Here is a 23682-nt window from a genome sequence, read left to right as displayed (position 1 = left end):
CCGATGCGGGGCTTGATCCCAGGACCCTGGGATCATGACCTGAGCCGAACGAAGGCAGACGCTTAACGACTGAGCCACCCAAGCGCCCCTGGGATTTTCTATATAGACAGTCATGTCATTTGCAAAGAGAGCCAGATTTATTTCTTCCTTTCTAATCTAAATGCTCTTTTATTTCCTTTTACTTTGTTGTGCTGATCAGAACTTCCAGAACCACATTAAGTAGGAGTGGTGAGAGCAGGCATCCTTGCCTCGTTCCCAGTCAGGGGGAAAGCACTCAGTATTTCCCTGTTAAGTGTGATGGTACAGTTGGTTTTTTGTAGATGAGGAAGTTGATCAAGCTGAGGAAGTTCTCCCTCTAATCTTGGATGAGTGTTTTACCATAAATGAGTGTTGGGGTTTTGTTGAATGCATTTCTGTGCTTATGAATTTTTAGACTGTTGATATGGATTATGTTGATTTGGTTTTTGATTACTGAACCAGCCGTGTGTATCTGGAATAAACTCCATTTGGCTGTTGGGTACAGTTTTTATATATTCCTGGATATGATGTTAACATTTTGTATCTAAGTTCATGAGAGATACTAGTCTGTAGTTTGTTTTGTATGGTCTTTGTCTGGTTCTGCTATCAGACAAATTCAGACCTCAAGAAATGAATCAGAAATTTTCCCTCCTCTTATATTTTCTGGAAGAGAATGTGTAAAATTGGTGTTAATTATTCTTTAAATATAAGGTAAACCCCTAGAGTGAATCCCTCAGGAACTTTTTAATTTAAAAATCTAATTTTATTAATGGTTATTCAGGTTATCTATTTCATCTTGGTTTAGTTTTGGTAACTTGTGCTTTTCAAGCAATTTATTCTAAGTTATTGAATCTGGGGGTGTAAAGGTGCTCCTGGTGTTCACTTCTATCCTCTTAATGTGTTCACTTCTATCCTCTTAATGGCTGTAGTGACGTCCCCTATTCCTGTTGTTAGTGGTTTGCGTCTTCTTTTTATCTGTCAATTTTGTTCAAGGTTTACCAGCTGTATTGGTTTTTTTTTTTTTTAAGGATTTTATTTATTTATTTGACAGAGAAAGACACAGCGAGAGAGGGAACACAAACGGGGAGTGGGAGAGGGAGAGGCAGACTCCCCGCCGAGCAGGGAGCCCGATGCGGGGCTCGATCCCGGGACTCCAGGATCATGACCTGAGCCGAAGGCAGTCGCTTAACCAACTGAGCCACCCAGGTGCCCTGTATTGGGATTTTTTTAAGAACCGGCTTTTGGTTTAATAAATTTCCTTTGTTGTTTTCTTGTTTACAATCTCACTGATTTCTGCTTGCTTCGGATTTATTTTTTCTTTTTCTAGTTTCTTGATATAGCAACTTAGACTACTGATTTGAGATCTTTTCTCTTTCTAATGTAAGCACGTGGAGGCCATAAGTTCCCTCCCAGCACTGCTACGGCTGCATTCTACACATTTTGGTATGTTGTATTTTTGTTTTTATTCAGTTCATTTTAGTATATGTGCTGCCGAAGCGAGCACTTTATTCAGTTCATTTTATTTTTAATTTACTTTGTTTTAAATTTTAATTCCAGTTAGTTAACATACAGTGTAATATTAGTTGCAGGTGGGGCGCCTGGGTGGCTCAGTCATTAAGCATCTGCCTTCAGCTCAGGTCACGATCCCAGGGTCCTGGGATCGAGTCCCACATCGGGCTCCCTGCTCGGTGGGAAGTCTGCTTCTCCCTCTCCCACTCCCCCTGCTTGTGTTCCTGCTCTCGCTGTCTCTCTCTGTCAAATAAATGGAATCTTTAAAAAAAAAAAAAATTAGTTGCAGGTGTACAATACAGTAATTCGACACTTCCATACAGCACCCTGGGATCATGAAGTTCATTTTAAATTTCTTAAAAGATTTAAAAATTTTTTTGAAGTAATCTCCACACCCAATTTGAGGCTCGAACTTACAACCCTGAGATCAAGAGTTGCACACTCCACCGACTGAGCCAGCCAGACCCTCTCATTTTTAAAATTTCCTGTGATAACTTCCTCTTTGACCCATGGATTATTAAGAAGTGTACTCTTAATTTCCAAATGATTAAAGATTTTCCTGTGGTCTTTCTATTATTGGTTTCTGATTTGATTCCATATGGCCAGACAACATATTCTGTATGATTTTTATTTTATTTTATTTTATTTTTTTTAAGATTTTTTATTTATTTATTTGAGAGAGAGAATGAGATAGAGAGAGAGAGAGCATGAGAGGGGGGAGGGTCAGGGGGAGAAGCAGACTCTCTGCTGAGCAGGGAGCCCGATGCGGGACTCAATCCCAGGACTCCAGGATCATGACCTGAGCCGAAGGCAGTCACTCAACCAACTGAGCCACCCAGGTGCCCTTTTTTTTTTATTTTAAAGATTTTATTTATTTGGGAGAACGCGAGAGGGGAGAGAGTATGAGCAGGGGAAGGCACAGAGAGGGAGAAGCAGACTGCCTGCTCAGGACCCCAGGATCATGACCTGAGCCGAAGATACATGCTTAACTGACTGAGCCACCCAGGCGCCCCTGATTTTAATCTTCTAGATGTACTGAAGTTCATTTTGTGACCTAGGATCCATCTTGGCATATGTTCCATGGGATCTTGAAAAGAATATATATTCATTCTGCTGTCGTTCGGTGGAATTTCTGTAAATGTCAACTGGATCCTGTTGTGTGATGGTATTAAGTTATTCTTTACCTTTACTAATACTCTGTCCAATAGTTCTATCGATTGCTTAGAGTGGGATGCAGAAGTCCTGAACCATAATTGTGGATCTATTTCTCCTTTCAGCTCTATCATTTTTTGTTTCATGTATTTTGCAGCTCTGCCTTTTGGTGCGTATACATTTAGAACTGCTCTGTCTTCTTGATGGACTGATTCTTTATTCTTTGCTCTGAAGTTCAGTTTGTCTGATATTAATATAGCCACTTAAAAAAATTAAGGTTTTTAAAAAAATATTTTATTTATTCATTTGAGAGAGAGATAGAGCACAAGTTGGGGGAGTGGCAGGGAGAGGGAGAGGGAGAAGCAGGTTCCCCACTGAGCAGGGAGCCCGATGTCATGCTCCATCCCAGAACCCTGGGATCATGACCTGGGCCGAAGGCAGATACTTAACTGACTGAGCCACCCAGGCACCCCCCAAAAATTAATGTTAACATGATATATCTTTTTTCCACCTTTTGCTTTCAACCTACCTATGGTCCTTATGATTGACATGCATTTCTTGTAGAGGGCATGTCCTTGGGCCATTTTTAAATAATCTATCCTTCCAATCTCTGTCTTTTAATTGTAGTATTTAGACTTTTTGCATTTAAAGTAATTACTGATAGGCTAAGGCTTATACTGACATTTTATTATTTGTTTTTTTCCCTCTAGACTTTAATTTTAATTAATTCAAAACAACGTAACTTAGGGGGCGCCTGGGTGGCTCAGTTGTTAAGCGTCTGCCTTTGGCTCAGGTCATGATCCCAGGGTCTTGGGATTGAGCCCTGCATTGGGCTCCCTGCTCAGCGGGAAGTCTGCTTCTCCCTCTCCTACTCCCCCTGCTTATGTTCCCTCTCTCGCTGTGTCTCTCTCTCTGTCAAATTAAAAAAACAAAAAAACCCCCCCAAAAAACATAACTTAGTACCAAATGTTTAAACATCCATTATAATTGCTACTGTGTAATCAGCATTGCTTAATCTAATCAGCTACGCAAACCCATCCATTTTTCTTTAGGAAAAAAGTAGTAGAAATCCCAAAGAATGAAGGAAGAGACTACTAATTAAAGGTCACATTCATTAATCTAGCACCATAGTTCCAGTCTTAGGCCATCTCAAGTGGCTGGAAGGAGGAAGGGAAGAGATGAGGTGGTTGGAAAAGCATAGTTCTTCGCTTGTGGCCCCCTTTGTGCTCTGAGCCAAGGGAGGATCTAGGAGAAAGGAAAATCACTGAGGCTGGAATTTTGGTTCAGATGGTAAGGAGGCCCTCAAGAACAGCAGAATCGGAATATCCAGAAGGTAGTGCTGGAGTCTGCTCCATGAACTAGGGGGTTTCTTCTTGGCATCCAAGTCCTTTTTTTCTTCAAGTTTTCTAGCCAGGTCTGGTATGTCATAGTTCTGAGCCAGATACATTCCCACCATGGTACTAAAAGTAAATCCAAGTAGGAACTGGAGCATGGTGTCAGTGAGGAGGGCATGGAGGGTGGCTCTGTTATTTTTATTTGTTCCCTCTGTTTCTCTTGCCTGCCGGTGGGCTACTTAAACATTTTTTAAAATCCCATTTTCACTTTTCGCTTTTGAGTGTATGGTTTTGCTTACTTCCATTTAGGATCTTTTGTTCTCCCTGCTTTTTAAATATAATGTCTTAGGTATTTCCTTTTCATACATCGAGCACCACATCAGATGGTACTATAATTTTTGTTTCAATCATCAAATATGATTTTTAAAATTCATGAGGATAGTCCATTTATATTTACCCCGATTTTTACCCATTCCATTGTTCTTGTTGTTCTTTCATTTCTGAAATTCCAAGCCTCCTCCTGTTATGGTATCTTTATCTTTTTGGAGAGTTTCCTTTAGCCTTTCTCTAAGGGTATATCTGCTAGGAACAAATGCTCTTAGTTTTCCTCTAAGAATGTCGTTACTTTCCCTTTATTCCTGTAGGATAGTTTTACCAGATATAGAACTTGCACTTGACTCTTCTTTTCTTCTAGCACTTGAAAAATGTTGTGCCACTTCCTCCTGCCCTCCAAGGTTTCCGGTAAGAATCATGCTGTCATCTGAACTGCTGTTCCCCAACAGCTAATACATAATTTCTCTCTGGTTGCTTTTAAGATTTTTTTTCTTTGTCTTTAGTTTGCAGAATTTAATTATAATATATATTGGTGTAGATTTCCTTGGGTTTTTCTCTTTGAGGTTCATTCAGCTTCTTGAATCTGCAGGTTTAGGTCTTTTGACAAATTTGGGAAGTATTCAGTCATTATTTCTTCCAATAGTTGTTCAGTCTCACATTCTTTCTCATCTCCTGGGATTCCAATAATATGTTAGATTTTGTGTTATTGTCCCAAAGTCTCTGAGGAGCTGTAGTATTTCTTTTTCAGTCTATTTTCTCTCTTGTTGTTCAGATGGAATAAATTCTATTGATCTGTGTTCAAGTTCAATGACTCTGTTCTCTGACATTTCCAGTGTACTATTGAGCCCATCAGACATAGTTTTTAATTTGATTATTTTATCTTTCCTATCCATAATTTCCATTTTGTACTTTTTTATAACTTCTATTTCTTTGCTGATATTTTCTAGTTTTTCATTTGTTTCAAGATAATTCATCATTGCTTGAAGCAATTTTATAATGGCTGCTTTAAAGTCCTAATTTTGTATGTTAGCAGGCAATCACTCTTTAAATTTGGCTGTAGTTTCAATGACAATTTAGTTTCCAGAGCCCTTGTAATGCAATTCTGGCCTGCTGTGTTCTTCTGGCTTCCTGAGACTGTCACTCAATGCCTGCTGGTACTTCCAGTAAGGGCTGAAGGCACTTCCCTGGGCCAGGTGGTTTCACTAGGTGGGGGTTGAGCAATGCTGGACCCAAAGAATGCAGTTTCTCTTGACTTGTTCTCTGGCTGCCTGGCGCTGGCAAGACTTTTGTTCGATCTCTGCAGGTACCACCGGAAGCAGGAAGCACTTACCTGGCCTTTTGCTGCTGGAGGTTAAGGTTGTAGGAGGAAACCTCCCAAGGTCCCGTTCTGCTCCTGGATAGAAGGCTATAAGACGCCAGGCCTGTGGGTGTCCCTGGTGCTGTGGGGGACTAGGGATAGGTCGTACTGTAGTGCTGTCAGGTGTGGAATGGGCAACAGGTAGGTCCTCATGAGCACTGCTCAACAGGACTGAGCCCACTGCTGTTGCTGGTTATGGGGAGGGAAATAGGCTTTCCCCTTTCCTGGTCTTTTAGCAAGAAAAAGTAGGCTTTTTGTTCGTTCTTTTTTTTTCCTTCTCTTCTCCTTCTTCTTTCTTTTTTTTGGGGGGGCGCCTATGCTTGCTGGCACTTCTAGGTTGCAGGTACTCCACAGGGCCCAGACCTGGGTACATGGGAGATTAGAAACAAAACCCAGGGAACTCATGTGCACTGTCCTTCCTCAAGTCCTGAGCTCCCTCCCAGTCTGCCCTCTCGTTTCCACCTTTCAGATTCCTTTTATAATTGTCTGCTGAATTCTTTTCAGGGTATTTATCTGTATTTAGAGGAAAGGAGCAAAAAAAGTGAATCAAGTGGTCTTCTCTTGGTAGGAGATTTTCTAATGTATAGCATTTTGTACTTTTTGATGTTTGAAACCCTATGTATTTTTAGTGAAAACTGAATTTGCTTTGTTTTAAAAATATGGGGGCACGTGGGTGGTTCAGTCAGTTAAGTGGCTCAGGTCATGACCTCCGGGTCCTGGGATCCAGCACCACATTGGCCTTCCCACTCAGCGGGGAGTCTGCTTGTACCTCTCCCTCCCCCCGGCTCATGCTCTCTCTTGAATAAATAAATAAAATCTTTTAAAAATATATGAAAAAAAAACCCATACCTACGCGTTGCTAATGTCTTTTTTTTCTATAGCAAGCTGAAAGAATATCTTACCAAATGTGTGACTTATTGCCATTAGCCCCAGACCACTATGAACATTTTTCAACAGGCATAGGATTTTTCAGTAAACAACATGAACACAAAGTCGCACTGCCTATGACATAAGCATGTTAACATCTCAACCTGTATAAGTAATTGTCATCCAGTGAAGAACACCTGACATACACATAAGCAGAAACTGCTGTCTCCCACCCAGATGGCGCTTCTCACCATGACCCTCCATCTTTGCCTCAGGGGTCTATGCCAACCAACTGCTAGAGACCACCACCCAAATGTCCCCACAGTTTCGAAAAAGAATGCGCAAAACGGAACTCATAACTGCTCTACCATACTTCTCCCTTCTGTTGGATTTTTCCAGTATGTATGCTGTGGGGAAACCCAGGCTCAGTGTCAGAGCACCACTCTGACTCCTCTCTCTCTCACCCTCCACACCCAGTTTTCAAGTCAAGTTGATTAGTTGATTTCACCTATTATACTTCCCCTTCATGTCGTATTTCACCTGCTACTACTACACGAATCAGGCTGTTGTCACAAGAATTTTTGCCCTCAATCGTCTGTCCTCCAGTTCATCTTATCTACTGAAAACAGGAGAGTCATCCCAAAGCCGACTTTGGGCCACTTTACTGTCAGAGGCAGCCACTTTTTTTTTTTAAAACATCTTAGGGGGGCATTTGAAGCTTGGGTTCCAAACAACTTTCTAGATTTGTTCTCCCATTATTTCTGGCCACGTATGTACAGATGGCTTGGACACATTTGCTCAACCTACACTCTTCTCCTGAGAAGCCCCCAGATGAATGAGGTAAACAGATAATAAGGGATGTAAGGTAGCATGAAGTGGGGCACGGAGCCCAAACCACGGCAACCCAATGCCCTGTGCGGACCAGTCACCAAAGCAGCAAAATGTAAGAGATGGCAGAGAGAAAACAGTTCCCAGAAGGGAAGAGAATAGAACACGTGTTTAGAGCAAAGCAGATGTTCTGAGAGGCACACAATGGCTGCAGCCTGGCTACACTTCCTGCAATTGGCTTCCCTGAGATTCCCTGTCAATAAACACCTTTTTATAAATTTGAGTTCCTCTGAGCGTGTTTCCGTTCTTTGAAATTAAATAATCCTTACAAGGGTGCCCCACGAATACTGGCCATTGTTCTTGTACCTGTTGTGAGCTGTCTAGGCTTCATACCTTTGTTTACATGAGTTCCTCTGCCTGGAAGGCTTTCCCTCGCAATGTTAGACAGTCCCAGGCTCCCTCTCCTCCAGGTAGTTTCCATGATTCACCCCTCTCTCACTGTTCCTTTCCCCAACCCCAATTAGATCATAACTTGCTTGACAATCTAATGACGATATCCAGTGCCTAGATAGTGACTGGCAGACGGAAAGCATGTTAAGTAAATGAATATCTAGTTTTACCTACATGGTGTTTAGCAGAGTTGGCACTTAAAACATTTTATTAGGTGAATAGATCAGTGAGGTTTGCAAGTTACTTGAATTTTTTTTCTACCACCATGAACTTCTGTTAGCATGAACTAGGATAAACTTGTTTTGAAATAAACGAAACTCTGCACTCATTACCACCTAGAAGGTATATGGCACGGAACTGGGCAGCAGCGGATCAACAAGAAGATGACACAATCCTATCCCCGAGGGGCTTGCAGTTCTGCCCCAGCTAGAAGTAAGCAACAGCACAGAGTACCCGAGTTCTTGTTGTCTTGGAGTCAAAAATCACAGAGGAGCTATGCCGCTTCTTCGCCCATCTCCATTAAAAAACCCTGTTTAGTCTTCTAGGGTCCTTTCTACTACCCCTTCCCCTAGGAAAACACCACTTCTAATTTTAAGAGAAAAGGAGTAAAAAACTTCATGAAAATGTACTGAGAGGAATAAGTATTAGGGAAAGAGGCTTTTTTTTTTTTTTTTTTTAACAGACAGCACACATGGTTTAAATCCCCATTAAGCAGCTTGTGAATCACGGCCCTTTGTGCTCAAACTGGACTCGGAGGAAAACAAGCTTTTGTTGACCCACAACAAAAACCGGGGGGGGGGGGGGGGGGGGATGGGGAAGAGAAGAGCCAGGGAAAGACACAGGAGGCAGCCACAAAGACCCTGACGGTTAGTTGTTTATTAAGTGCAAGTCTCTCCTTCTCTCTCCTTTCCCTTTCTTTCCCTTCTCTCCACAAATTCTACCCCCACACATACAGAAAGAGAAGACTAGAAGCAAGATTGGGTCAAACATGAAGAACAGGAAAAGAATATTAAATAGCCAGTTTTAAAAGGCTCTTTTTCCACTTGAACAAAAGTAAAATGTTCTCAAAAGCGAAATGGAAAACAGAGCTTGCACCCAGGCTGTGCTACTTAATGAGAGGAGGTTAGTGCTGATACGCCCATTGTGAATCCACACAGTGGCAGATTTTCAAGCAAGGAAATCAATCAGTTGTGACTGGATGATTTAGGGCTCAGGAATCATCTGGTTCAAACCAACAGGGAGCTGAGGGATGGGAGGATGGGGGATGGGGTGGGCAGGGTGACATGAGGTCAAGTAAGGGGCTCTATTTCTTATGTCCGCCACCCTCTGACCCCATCGGCCCACACCCCCAGGCCCCACTATCCGTCATGCCAGCATTCAGGCTGACCTAGCTAGATTCACTTTGTTCACTTTCTCGCCTCACTCCCAGCAACCTTCCAATGCAAAGAATTCAGCTTTCCCCAGGCACACAGACTCTGGCGGTAACAAGCTGCCTAACGCTCCTGCCGGTAATCTGTCACTTCGGTTTCTTCCTTGCTGTCTGCTTGTTCCCCATGGAGGCAAAATTTAGAAACATACCATCACGTGGGGTCTCTTCACACAGGAACGATGGAGTGCTCTGGGTTGCAGTGACCTCAATTTCTTTCTTCCCCGCCAGAGCCGTCTCTCCTGGCTGTTTCTCACCTCCTTGGCAGAGCTGGGAGCAGGAATCCGTTCTTGTTTCACTAACACCTTCTTGTCCTTTCTCCCTGCTGCTTACTTCAGGAATCTGCTCCAGCTTTCCATGCAGACACAACCCAGCAGGGCCCAGTTCCTTCTTCCCGGAGCTGTCGCTGCTGCTGTTGCCAAAGGGGGTCAGGTCTTCTCTCTTCTCGGCCACAGGTTCCTCACAGATGAAAGGAGGCATCTCTGCAATAGACGGGATGGGCAGTTCCCCGGGGATCAATCTGTAGTTAGCTGTCTGTTCCTCAGCCACCGTCATGGAGCGCCTTACGGCAGGAGCCCCCACTTTCCTGGGCGTAGGACTTGGTGCGGGGCTACTGGTAAGAGGCGGCAGGCCAGAAGAAAGCTCTTCTCGGGCAGGGAGCTCAGGATACTTATCTGCAAGGTTGACAGCTGGGGGAACCGAGAGGTGAGAACATTCCGACAGGGCCCGGCGCATTGCTTTTTTCTGCTGGGGCACTTGGTTGAGCAAAGCCCCCTCCTCAGGAAAAGTCAATCTCTCCAGCTCCTTCTCGTGGTCTCGGTCATGAGAGCTGGCACTTACATACTCCTGTGGGAACTCCACCATAGTGATCGGTGGAATGGCAGTGGGTGAAGGCTCAACTGTGGGGGTTGGGCGCGCGATGGCCACCGATGGGGAGGACTCAAATTCAGGCGGCCCAGAGTTATCCTTCACCACCCCAGTCACCTGGCAGCCGGTGGTGATGCCGTTCTCCTTTCCTGGAGTTGCTTCCCTCAAGCCCTGAGCCACTGGATGAAAGTTGGGGTTCCAAACACTGGTTTCTTGCTCCTTAACATACTGGGTGGGGATGTCAGCAGCCCCAGGGAAATCCAGATCTGGCTGGCTCTTGGTCTCTGGCCCATTCTTCCCTGCCACCATCCCCTGAACTGTAGAGGCTTTGTTCTTGTCTGGACCCTCTCCGGGTCCCACATGGAACTCAGCTGTCTTCTGGTGGACTGAGTTCCCCCCCGAGGAATGGCAGGTTTCTGAAATCACATACCTGCTCTCAAGGTGACCCGAGGCTGCTTGATACTCCTTGTCCTGCACTTCAGTGCTGAGCTCTTTGTCTAGCTTCCCCTCAAAGAAGCAGAGCTTATTCTGCTCCAGGAAGCTGGCATTCTTCACAAGCCCGTCTTTCAGCTGCCCATCCATGCTGACATTCAGTCCGATTTCATTCAGTTTGCCCTCTGTCCTCTGCCACTCAAATCCAGCTTGGTGGATTTCTTTTGGGGGGTCCATTCGGCACTCTGCAGGCTTGCCCTGACAGGGCTGGCCGTAAGCGGCAGAGCAAGAGGCAGGCTGCTTGTCTGAGAGCGACATCGTCTCTTCGACTGCTCTCCCCCCTCGCTCCTGGAGCTCTAACACCACCTACGATCACACAGAGCTGGCAGTGACATCACACCAAGTCCCCAGTATTCATGACAAAACCTATCTTTCCCCCAAAGCTCCTCTCTCCTCCAGCAGCTGGGTGCTACATGTACCTACTAGTGTGAAAGAAAGAACGAAAAAGAAAGAGAAAGGAAAGAACCTGCTACTTTCTGCACAATCAAATGCCACTGTTAAACTGAAAGTGTAATTTCCTGTGAGCTAGCACTCTGTTTAGATCTGCAATTTACAACACGGTATGGTGCCAATCTGGGAACTGAGGATAGTAATTACTCCGGCTTTCACTGATATAGATACATGCATACTCACATGTTCACTTATCTGACACTATGCCCACACTTCCCCATTCACCCACTCAAAAAACCGTTTTAAAAACAGACAAGACTCATTTGCCAATTCCCAGTCATAACCCTTCGAGAACAATGATTTCAGAAAATGGCTCAAAATTTCACTTAAAAAAGACCTTAATGTAGTATCAAAATTGGAGGCGTTCATTTCTCAGAGCACAAGTGGGTTTGCTGTCATAGCAACTTATCAAATTCACTTGAAAACTGATGAGTGGAATCCCCAAAGCCCAGGGAGAGCTTCATCTGTAGCTCTGCACCGTGGCAGAGTTTAATAAAGGGTTCCTTCACGGATTTCAGCCATCAGGGCTTTGGAGACGTATATCCCAGTTACAAGACACTTGTGTGACAACATACCCTCCCTGCCTTGCACTTTGATTCCTGACCCTGCTCCCCCCTGGTTCCTTGGACAAGCGGGGTCCCTCCCTCCTGCACCAGCCCTGCTCTTCCCAGTCAGCTGACTTAGTTGCCATGTGAACACACGGGGGCCAGTTGATTTTCCTCTGACCTCTGAAGTGCAGAGACTCTGGCAATCTGTGACAGGGCCCACGGCCCCGATTTAATCCAGCACGGTCCTTTGCTGTGCTGGCCTTTGAGTTTATAAACTGTACATTCAGGACTGAAGAATCCATAAAAGGAAATTCTTGAAAAAGAAAGTTACACTGAAAGGACAGGCCATATTCTACCTTGAACATAGCTGATTTTTGTTGCTTCCCCTGTAAGTTACCATCATGAAATATTCTCTCAAGAATACATGAGATGCCTTTTTCCAAGACAAAGAAAAGTCAGGCTAGATAGATTGTTTTAAAGCCATCTGCCATCAACTGCACTGATCTCGTTACAGTTTTTAATAATGCTTTTAGAAAAAAAAGGGCAAGTTACGATTGTTCTCTTTGATCTATAAAACCTGACGAGATAACCGAAACCCAGCCCAGGAAAGTTTTGTTAACTGGAGCCTGTCTCCAAGTACCCCTTCTCTACTATTCATACCATTCACATAGCTTCTCTCAAGTCCCCAACTATAGTGCAGGAACCAACCATATACGCCTTCTACAGTACCTAACACTGGGCTACATTCATGGTCAGGAGTGGTGGGGTTGAAATCCTCAAAAAATGTGCATTTCCATTTAACCTCTGTCCTGAACATAAACTGAGCCTCTCGTTCCTCTCGACCTTAGGCACTTTAGTAGCAATACACATGGAAGCCAATAAAGGTTCACTGGCAAGGAACCAAGATCATCTAACTCTACCGCAAAGCTCCCACCAAGGAAAGGGAAGTGAAGATGCATAATGAAATGAAGGGGGTGCCAGAAAGGTATGATTCTACTAAGTAATTGGGGAAAAAGAAAGATGAGAGTCTTGGGCACAGAAAGGCTTGGTGAAGAAATACAGCTGAATCCTGGCCTTCTTATATATATATATTATAAGTAAATGATAGAATTAAGTATATATAATATATGATGAAAGTTAGGAAAGTCTGGCGGGAGGCTGTTGTTGCAATGCTGTCCAAACAAGCCAGAGACACATTTTAGAAAATACCTTAGACATCAGGTATGCCTCAACAACCCCATCCACTCAGAAACTAGTCACTCCCTGCCCCCAACAAACATGCGCAGCCTCAATTCACTGACACCTTCTAATCTGGGTTTGTGGGGAAATAAATTAATTTGGCTTGAAGTCAGAAGACCAGGTTTTAAAATCTCTCTGTACCACTTAATAGTTACGATTCCGAGTATTGCACTTAATTGCTCCTAGCTTCAGTTTCTTCATCCATAAAATGCGGGGAATCTTGAAGGTGGCTTCCGGTCTCTCAGTTTTAACACTCTTACATCTCAATGAGAAGGTTGAAATGTGCATCAAGGAATCACAGGTCTGTTGCTATGTCCAGCTCAGAGGGAATTTAACTTGGGGCTCCAGGAGCCAGTATGTTCGGTAGACCCCGCCCCTCCCCATGCAAGGGTGCTGCCTGTTGGAAGAGGCATGACTAGGGGCTGCAGAAGCACGTCTGACGAGACAACTCCGCTGTCTGAGTTGGCTGACATATTCTGACGGGGCAGAGAACCTAGGTGAAGAACAAGCATGGACACTTGTTCCCTAGAGTCCAGTGATTTTTAATTCTAGCCAGCTTATCCAAACCCTCCCACTGGCACCAACAACAAACAAAACAAACAAAGCTCAGGCAATAACGAGAACTGCCAGTCCCTGGTACCTTCAAATCCCACATATCTTGTCTCAGTGACTCTATCTATAAATAGCAAACTGCAAGTCAGCCAAAGACCAGGAGCAGGAACCAGGAGAATAAAGCCGGCCGGTCACAAAGGAGCACATATTCTGGACCGTAGTTCTTATTGCTTATCAGGACTGTGGTCAGCCTGAAAAAAGACAATGATGTGGCATCTGGCTATTGTACCAAGCAGAGGCCTCAGAGTTATAAGGCTCAAGAGTCAGAGAGTTTAAGAGGCAATCTGAGGGGTCAGTGGCCAAGAGGTATAAGCCCAGACAGGAAGTCCAGAGTACAGGTGAGTGCCCAAGACACCATGTCAGCTAGATGCTCAATCTTACACATAAGCTTGGTGTCACCACAGGGTCTGAGCACAACAGGAGAACATAAGGCATAATATGGGGACACCCATAAAATCCACCCCTTGTGTAGGGGTGAAGTAATACAACATAAAAACCATTTAACACAGAGAATGTACCCACTGATGCTAGCTTAAAAAAACCCAACAGGGGCACCTGGGTGGCTCAGTTGGTTGAGCGACTGCCTTCGGCTCAGGTCATGATCTCAGGGCCCTGGGATCGAGCCCCGCATCAGGCTCCCTGCTCGGCGGAAAGCCTGCTTCTCCCTTCCCTTTCCCACTCCCCCTGCTTGTGTTCCCTCTCTCGCTGTCTCTATGTCAAATAAATAAATGAAATCTTTAAAAAAAAAAATAAAATAAAAAAATAAAATAAAATAAAAAACCCCCAACAAAACACTAAGAAAATGTATTCATGTATGAAGTAGGTTTTACCACTTCCAGTAGGGAATTTGATGTGAAATGATAAAGCATAAATCCCTGGACTGGAGAATTACCGCATGAGGTCCCCTCTGACAAAGGTAGGCAAAAATAAACCACCACCACCAAGAAACACCATACAAACCCCAATTTTAATAATTAACAGATAAGAGAAAAAGAAAAGCTAGCTAGCTCTCAAAATCTGAGGAATTGCCTAAAGAAAATAATATTCTATTCTCCCAAGCTCTGAGGACAAGGATCATTTTATTCTATTTTCACTTTTTTTTTTTTAAGTTTTTATTTGAATCACCCGATGCCCATCACAAGTACCCTCCTTAATCCCCATCACCTGCTTCCTCCATTCCCCCGTAGTTAAGAGTCTGTTTCTTGGTTTGTCTCACTTTTTCTCCCCCTTTGCTCCTTTGTTTTGTTCCTTAAACGGATAAGGATCATTTTATAAAAACAGTACTGCAAGGACAATGAACTATGTGCTACAGGACAGGATCAGAACGCTGCAACTCCTCTACCTTCATCTGCCCATTTACAGAAGAGCAAACGGGATCTAAAGGAGGGAAAATGCAGTGGTTTGTCTGAGATCACATGGTGAGTTAATGGAAAAGCCACATGGAAGATGCTTGGTTTTTAACCACCAGTCTTCCCACACTGCTGAGCAGAACTTCATCTTAGTCACTGGATGCATCTCCTTTTCATTGTTTCTGTTTTGCTCAGTGAAGACAAGTACTACATGCTTTAATTTACAATACTTGTAATTTATCTTCTTGTGATCAATTCAAAACTTCCAAATTAAGATACAATGTGTATATACGTATGGGTTTAGGGGGCAAAGCAAGCTTGAAATAAAGGAGAAAAAGAAGCAATGCATTTAGTTCTACTGTCTACTTTATACCTTCATCATGATCTTGTTTTGTTTTAATTATGCAAAGAATGAGGAAGGTGCGAGTAACCTCTTCCTTAGCAATCTTCAGTTATGAGTTTCCATTCTCAAGAGAACTTAAGTTTATTGGGAATGCAAGCTGGTACAGCCACTCTGGAAAACAGTATGGAGGTTCCTCAAAAAGTTGAAGATAGAGCTACCATACGATCCAGCAATTGCACTACTGGGTATTTACCCCAAAGATACAAATGTAGGGATCCGAAGGGGTACGTACACCCCGATGTTTATAGCAGCAATGTCCACAATAGCCACACTATGGAAAGAGCCAAGATGTCCATCGACAGATGAACGGATAAAGAAGATGTGGTATGTATGTGTGTATACATATATATATATATGTATACACACACAATGGAGTATTATGCAGCCATCAAAAGGAATGAAATCTTGCCATTTGCAACGACATGGATGGAACTGGAAGGTATTATGCTGAGCAAAATAAGTCAATCAGACAAAGACATGTATCATATGACCTCACTGATATGAGGAATTCTTAATCTCAGGAAACAAACTGAGGGTTGCTGGAGTGGGCGGTGGGTGGGAGGGATGGGGTGGCTGGGTGATAGACATTGGGGAGGGTATGTGCTATGGTGAGCACTGTGCATTGTGTAAGACTGATGAATCACAGACCTGTACCTCTGAAACAAATAATACATTATATGTTAAAAAAAAAGAAAGAAGGGGCGCCTGGGTGGCTCAGTTGGTTAAGCGACTGCCTTCGGCTCAGGTCATGATCCTGGAGTCCCTGGATCGAGTCCCGCATCAGGCTCCCTGCTCGGCAGGGAGCCTGCTTCTGCCTCTGACCCTCCCCCCTCTCATGTGCTCTCTCTCTCGTTCTGTCTCAAATAAATAAATAAATAAATAAATAAATAAATAAATAAATAAATCTTAAACAAACAAACAAACAAAAAAACAAACAAACAAAAAATAAAGAAGATAGCAGGAAGGAAAGAATGAAGGGGGGGAAATTGGAGGGGGAGATGAACCATGAGAGACTATGGACTCTGAGAAAAAACTGAGGGTTCTAGAGGGGAGGGGGGGTGGGGGGATGGGTTAGCCTGGTGGTGGGTATTAAAGAGGGCACGTACTGCATGGAGCACTGGGTGTTATATGCAAACAGTGAATCATGGAACACTACATCAAAAACTAATGATGTAATGTATGGTGATTAACATAATAAAAAAATAAATTAAAAAAAACCCTTAAGTTTATGTTATGTTTTTGTATAGTGCCTCAACACTGTGAGCTTCCCTTCATGGGGTTTCTGAATAGGCAGGCAGGTCCTGCTTCAGTAAAAAAAAAGTGGAGATCCAGAGACTTTTACACAGGGAAGGGGATAGAGTGGCTATACCAACACATACCAAGGAAGAAATCACACAGAACAAGAATTAATGGGTTTAAAGATTTTCAAATGAGGTGAATGCCACCTGGATCACAAAAGATGGGGAAAACCTAGTACAGAAGAATTAGTAAAATCGGAGGATGGCTCTGTCAGTGCTCTGGTCCGATTCAGAATTAAAGACATAGTTTCACTCGAGAATTCACATTCACCCCCAGGACACAGCTGTAGTAAGAACTCAAACCTCCCCAGCCACTGTGATATTTTTATCAAGTTGGTAGATGAGAAACTTACATGAAGTCTTAAAAGGCTGAGCATGTCCAGGCAAAAATAAATGTACTTAGGAACCAGAAGGCTTCAATTCTAGACTCCGCCGCCACTGGAATTCTTTCCTCTAGGTTCTACTATTCTTACAGAACTCACTTCAATGTCACCTCTGTGAAGTCTCCCAGACCCTCACCCCCAAACTGACTCATTCATGTTTTTACAACATCATACTTGCTCTACTCTGTCTTAGGATTCGGCAACTACACCATAATCTTTTACTTATGTGCCTTTTCTGGGAGCTACTAGGAAGCGAGAAAATGACCAGTCCATTTTTGCCATGGGGGTGCCCAGCACTCGGATACACGTTAAGTAGGATCTTAGAAAAGTTCTCTCAGTGGAAGGATGAGTGGATTCCTTTTATATGGACTCTGTATCATTTGGCCTGACCCTTCCCATCATTAAACTCGTTTAGAGAGGTTCCAATTTGGAAGGTCCTTTGGGTTAAAGACTTTGCCGTTCCATTCTGAGTCTGAGGAAAGAGCAGAGGTTCCCATATGTCTGGTCAGTAGGTGGCTTCTAAGGCTCGTTCATCGGACCATATAACGGCATGTCTAGCCTCCAAGCGTGTTGGCACAACTGGCAGATGTTTCTGGTTTTGCCTGGGCCTTGAGCGAGCGCTCAACGTGTTCAGGGCCTTGGTTTGGTATGTTCCACAACTGGTTTCCCTGCATCTTTCCTATCCGTTACCAAGGCAACGAAGCTACTTTCCAGATTGACCAAATGTTCCCAGTTACTGTCTCCAGGAAACAGTTTCTAATAAATTATCACTACAGTGACAGTCGATGATTCTACTGATTACAATGACTGATGACACTCCTTACTAACAAAACCCGAAGGGTACAAAGTTGCAGTCTAAGTTTCTTACCTGGAAGGAAATGATGTTTGTGTTTATATGCACATACTTATATGCAAAAACATTTCAAAGCCATATTCTACTGAATTTCAGACACATTTCTTAGTACATGTTTAACTCAAGAAAACCGTGATTCTCCCTAATTAAGTTTCAAAGATTGGGAAGCAAACAAGATGAAAAAAACCAAAGCTAGAAATCGAACTTCTGTGACTCCTGATAAAGATAAATTGCATACTGGGACCCATAAAATGGAGGCCTGGCTCACATCACAAATCTAAAGTCTAAAAATCTAAGTCTGCACATTTGGAAAACGGCTCACTGTCAAGGAAATCTAACATATACCAATTACAACCCTCCAATTCAGCTTTAGCTAGCTTACCTTACCCTAGAAAATAGGACCTGCTGCTAGCCTTATAAGGAAGTCTCTAACCTCTTAGTCATGCTGTTACACAGTCCCTCTTGTAATGCTCTATAAAACTCGCTCTTGCCCAAAATCCCTCGGGAAGAGAGCGCCTCTGCTTCTTAGGCACTGTACTTCCCCAATCCATGGATTGTTTTCCTTTGAATAAAGGACATCAAATTCCTTACTAAATTTTATTATTTTTGTCATTTGACACCCTAAAGCATTAAAATGTTTACAGATGAAACGTACCCCAAGAAGTAGGACTTGGAATCTCTAACCCTTTGTTCTTTTAGCATAGTACTGACCCTCCCATAAGCCTCCATGAAAAAGAAAAGAGAATCATCCAACTAAAATAGGTACCTCCCCATCTCCTCCACCACGAGTCACAAAGTCTAAGATCCTCCACTTATGGAGGCAACAGGACTCCCAGAACCCTTCAAGAGCTTATATTCTTGGGTGCCTGGGTGGCTCAGTTGGTTAAGCGACTGCCTTCAGCTCAGGTCATGATCCCAGGGTCCTGGGATCGAGTCCCACATCGGGCTCCCTGCTCTGCGGGAAGCCTGCTTCTCCCTCTCCCACTTCCCCTGCTTGTGTTCCCTCTCTCGCTGTGTCTCTGTCAACTAAATAAAATCTTAAAAAAAAAAAAGAAAAAAAAAAAGAGCTTATATTCTTCCTCTCAATCTCATCTCAGAATGTTTCACAGATCTCCCTGCTTTCCAATTTGACTTATATGTCAGTCACTGCAAAATGTTTGCTACTTCTCAAATATTCCATGCACCTGTACTTCACTATGCCTTTACACAGTCTGTCCCCTAGAAAGCTTACTCGCCTTTGCTCTACAAACTCATAGCTCAAATTACAGAACTGAGTTTCTCACTACAGTAAATTATCTGTTTGTGTGTTTATCTCCCCACTCTGGAATCCTTGAGGAGTAGAGAGTGGGTCATTAATCTACCCTTAGAATGTGGGAGTAATGTTACCTGGTGTCTGCTGAATGAATGAATGAACTAAATACTAAAAAGTCCAAATCATGTTGAGTGTCCACTATTTACAGAGCACTAGGCAATGTTTGTATGACAATTACATTTTTGTCTAAACTTAAACAAACTGCCATCATTGCTAAACAATTTAAAAACGAACAATTTCAATCTGCTCACAGCTGAAATGACCTGCTTCAATATCTTAGGTTAAAGTTAAGAGGTAATAAGGGCGGAGGGGCGCCCAGGCAGTCGGTTAAGCGTCTGCCTTCAGCTCAGGTCATGATCTCAGGGTCCTGGGATCAAGCCCCTCATCAGGCTCCTTGCTCAGTGGGGAGCCTGCTTCTCCCTCTCCCTGCCACTCTCCCTGCTTCTACTCTCTCTCTCTGTCAAATAAATAAAATCTTAAAAAATAAATAAAATCTTAAAAAAAAAATAATAAGGTAAGGGAAATAAAGGGAAATACAATAAATGGAAGAAGACCTCTTTATTGTCCACTTCATATTTTATTTTATCTTATTATTTTTTTTAAGATTTTATTTTTCAGTAATCTCTACACCCAATGCGGGGCTCAAATTTACAACCCCCAAATCAAGAGTTGCATGCTCTACCAACTGAGCCAGCCAGGTGCACCTTCATATTTTAAATAAGTAAATATACCTGCAACATCAAAAATCAGAAGCTCAATTGTTTATCGTTTGTTTTCCAGGTCTTCTAATATTATTGTCACCAGAAGATAAAAATGACCAGTGAGGGAGTGTGAGGGGAAGAACCTCATTTTAAAGTAGAAAAATTAATATATGCTGGACTCATTTCAAAGAATATTTACATGCTCTGGTCAAATGAGGCAAACGGTAGCCCAGGATTCTTTGAGGGTTAAAAGAGTTTAAGACAGTGCTGAGCATATAGTAAGTTTCAAAAAATGGTAGCTATTTTTAGTTGTATGACATATAGAATTTCCCATTAAGTTTCTTTAATATACAGCTATTTTTTAAAAAGCCAGAGAATGAGCAGGTAGGTGGGAAGGAGGCAGCAGAAAAAAGATATTACCAAACACATACTTCTCCGGTTGTAAAATTGTAGCAAGTTTTAAGATTACAAATGGTTTTTTCATCTGCTGAGCATATTTTATTTATGAAACTGTTAGGATCTGGGGTTTATAAATTACTTCGAGTTTCATGCCAAGAGAACTTCCCACCATAAACTGACATTCTCAGCTGCTGGAAGAAGGGCTCAGGCAAACTAAAGAAAAAGAAATGAAGCCAGAAAAAAGGCGGCCAGGTTTTAACTATGGCAAAGGGAAGGGCCTGTCTACGGGGATCCATGGTGACTGTTGCACTCCCAGGACAACATGCCAAATGCACTGTCACTCACAGCTCTACCTGGCTGCCAGGGAAGCAACTGGTGTGAAGCGACAGCACAGACTTGAGTCCAGTAGAGGGTCGTCCTTTCACACCTGCTCTTCCATTCACAAAAACCAGTCCCACGGGAAGTCCTTTTCTGACAAAGTGAGCTTAGATTTCCCAAAGTCTTACAATCCTCCATGCCTCAGAACATGCAGAATGTTCTGTAAACTTGAGAGTGGCATGAAAACATAACAGGAGCGGAAACAGTGAGAGCATATAGTTAGCAATGTATTCACTTAGCCTATTTCCAAAGAGGATAAGACTGGCAAAAGAAAATTCATTAGGGGCACCTAAGATAATTCATTTATAATTTTAAAAATGTCATTAGGCAGCATATATATGTAAATCTCAATACTAGCTGTTACAGGAAACACATGAATAAATCAAACATAGTCTCAGCCTGGAGAATAAAATGCTAGACAGAGCCAAAAGACCTAGATCGCAATCCCAAATTAGCCTCCGATTTAAAATTTATGTCCTCATGATGTGTTTCCATTTCTCTACCTAAAAAAGTACTTAGTTAGTGCTTAGATATTAAAATAAAAAAAATATAATGACCAATTGTCAATCTTCATCTGTTTCTTTTTAAGACCTAAAATTTCTGAAGGTTCCTCTGAGGCAAGAATGAGAAAAGCACAGGCCTTAGTGTCAGAAAGATTGGGTTCAAATTCTACCTCTGATATTATACTATCTGCATGACCTTCATGTGGAGAGTCGCCATTTTCTCATCTGTAAAATGGAGAGAATACTTCATACCATTGTTTTGGTGTGTGTGTATGTAATGACGACCTACCTACTACCTATCGACAGATAACTAGGCACATGGTATTCACTCAACAGATAGATGGTAGTTGCTATTAATCACTGGCAATCTGGGGGGCGGGTAGTTAACACAAATGATCTGAAGTGAAGAACAAAGGAAACATTTAACAAGGCCAGGTCTAGAACCAGTCATGGATTAAACCTCAGAGTCTACATGACCAATGCTATTTTAGTATGAGGGGCCACCTGCCTAGTCTCCTATCAAAAATCACTACACTCCCCATTCCACTCAGTTCCCTGCCTCAGGGTTGCCTGAAGCTCTGTATCTGCACATTCACCTGCTTCCTGGATATCTTGGAAGAAGCCTTACTAGAAATCTGCATGGAAGATCTTCTTACTGGAAGATCTGCATGAAGAAAACATCAAAATACCCCAGTGAGGGAGGAAGGCACGCACACCCAAACATGTGAGGTTACTGAACATGGCACAGTATTCTGTGGCTGGATAGAAAATCTCACCATACAAGACATCACCTCTCCTGAGGATAACCGATACATTTAATGTGATTCAAAGAAAAATGCTGACTGGATTTTTATTTATCTTTTTACAAAACTATGCAAGTCAATTCTCAATTTTATATGTAGTAATAAGTGGGCAGAAGAGTCAGGAAAACTCTAAAAAACAGTCATAGGGTGAGGAGTGGGACTAGACCTCTTAGTTAGGACAACATACTATTAAAGCCGCATTATGCTACTGAAGCCTCAGTGGAAAGACCAATGGATCGGACAACAGCAAATACACACAGGAATGCAGAGCCTGGCAAGGGTGGCACTTCAGTAGGAGACAGATTAGACACATGCTGGTAGGCGACGACCAAGAAATTCTATGTCACATCTCATAAGTCACACACACACACACATACACACACACACTTGTCAATTCTACACCGATCAGAGATCCAAAATATGAAAAATTAAAAATAGAAGTTATTTTCATAAACTCAGAGTAGGGATGGATGGATGCTTAACCACTCAGGCGCCCCTAAATTCATTCTCTTTTGCCAATCGTATCCTCTTTGGAAATAGGGAAGTAAATATATTGCTAACTATATGTTCTTTTATAAACCTGGTAATACATAAGGAAGTCACCAAATAAGTAAAACACAAAATAAATCTAAGCCCAGAAACAAATGCTCATCCGTAAGGTCAGCACACACAGTCAGAGGAACACGCAGGAGTGGAGAAAGTACAGAGGAGGGCAGTACGGTATGTGCCGAGTGTGAGTGTACCTCTGCGGCCCTACGGGGGACCGAGGGGCAACACCTGTCAAAATTACCAATCCACAGTCTTCAAACCAGAGTCTACTCCAGAGTCCTTTTTTATTACACAGATGTGCTAGCACAACTAGGACATTCTGTACATACAAGAACAGTCTATGTACCTTGCTTCTAATAAAGAAAAACTAGGAAACACCTAAATGTCCACCAATAAAGAAGTGGTAAAATACATTAGGTTATAGCCATATGATCAAAATACTATACAGCTATTAAATAAGAATGAGGCCCCCTTCTTTGTACTGATCTGTAAAGACCTTTAAAATAATTGTTAAGTTTACAGGGGCACCTGGGTGGCTCAGATGGTTAAGCATCTGCCTTCGGCTCAGGTGATGATCTCCAGGTCCTTGGATCGAGCCCCACACTGGGCTCCCAGCTCAGTGGGGAGTCTGCTTCTCCCTCTTCCTTTGCCTCTCCCCCTGCTTGTATACTTTCTCTCTCTCTCTCTCTCTCTCTCTCTCTCAAATAAATAAAAATCTTTAAAAAAAACCCAAAACTGTTAAGTTTACAAAGCAAGGCACGCACCAGTACGTACGGTAGGTCTCATTTGTATAAAATCCACAAATGTATATGTCATTGCTTCTTTATGCATAAACTCTCTGGAAGGATGTATAAAGACACACTTAACATTGGGTGCCTCTGGAGAGGGAAATTTGGTTGGGGATTGATGGAAGGACACAGACTTACGTTTAAGTGCACACCCCTTCATACCATGGGAATGTACTAACTGATTCAAAATTTCTTTAACAGAGACATAGTGAGAGAGTTAACACAAGCAGGGGGAGTGGGAGAGGTAGAAGCAGACTTCCCACTGAGCAGGGAGCCCGATGTGGGGCTCGATCCCAGGACCTTGGGATCATGACCTGAGCTGAAGGCAGACGCTTAATGACTGAGGCACCCTGAAAAAGAAATTTAACTATTAAAAAAAGTAAATACTGTCCTTAGGGGGAAGGTGTGATAGAGTCATAGAAGAAACAATAACTTTTGCCTGAAATCACCATTCTCTCCTCAGCCACTCTGCAGGGCTACC

At 42.8% G+C, this 23682-nt stretch overlaps 2 protein-coding genes across 13 annotated transcripts in view; both read right to left on the bottom strand.

Annotated features, from left to right (window-relative positions):
- The window catches only part of MAP4 (microtubule associated protein 4), a 200329-nt gene that overhangs the window by 24322 nt on the left and 152325 nt on the right, over nucleotides 1–23682 (bottom strand). The gene's annotated exons all lie outside the window — the stretch shown is intronic.
- Nucleotides 3595–6359, bottom strand: LOC118005965 (short transmembrane mitochondrial protein 1-like). Its single transcript, XM_034998420.1, has one exon. The coding sequence runs from the start codon at nucleotides 4169–4171 to the stop codon at nucleotides 3941–3943; it is 231 nt and encodes a 76-aa protein (XP_034854311.1). The 5' UTR covers nucleotides 4172–6359; the 3' UTR covers nucleotides 3595–3940.

Source organism: Mirounga leonina, unplaced genomic scaffold, assembly GCF_011800145.1.
Source record: "Mirounga leonina isolate KUSES-001 unplaced genomic scaffold, KU_Mleo_1.0 Mir_94, whole genome shotgun sequence".
Lineage (NCBI taxonomy): Eukaryota > Metazoa > Chordata > Mammalia > Carnivora > Phocidae > Mirounga > Mirounga leonina.
This window is presented reverse-complemented; position numbering and strand designations above follow the sequence as displayed.

Excerpts from the sequence above, each read along its gene's own strand:
- LOC118005965 (XM_034998420.1), bottom strand. The coding sequence starts at position 4,171 with ATGCTCCAGTTCCTACTTGGATTTACTTTTAGTACCATGGTGGGAATG.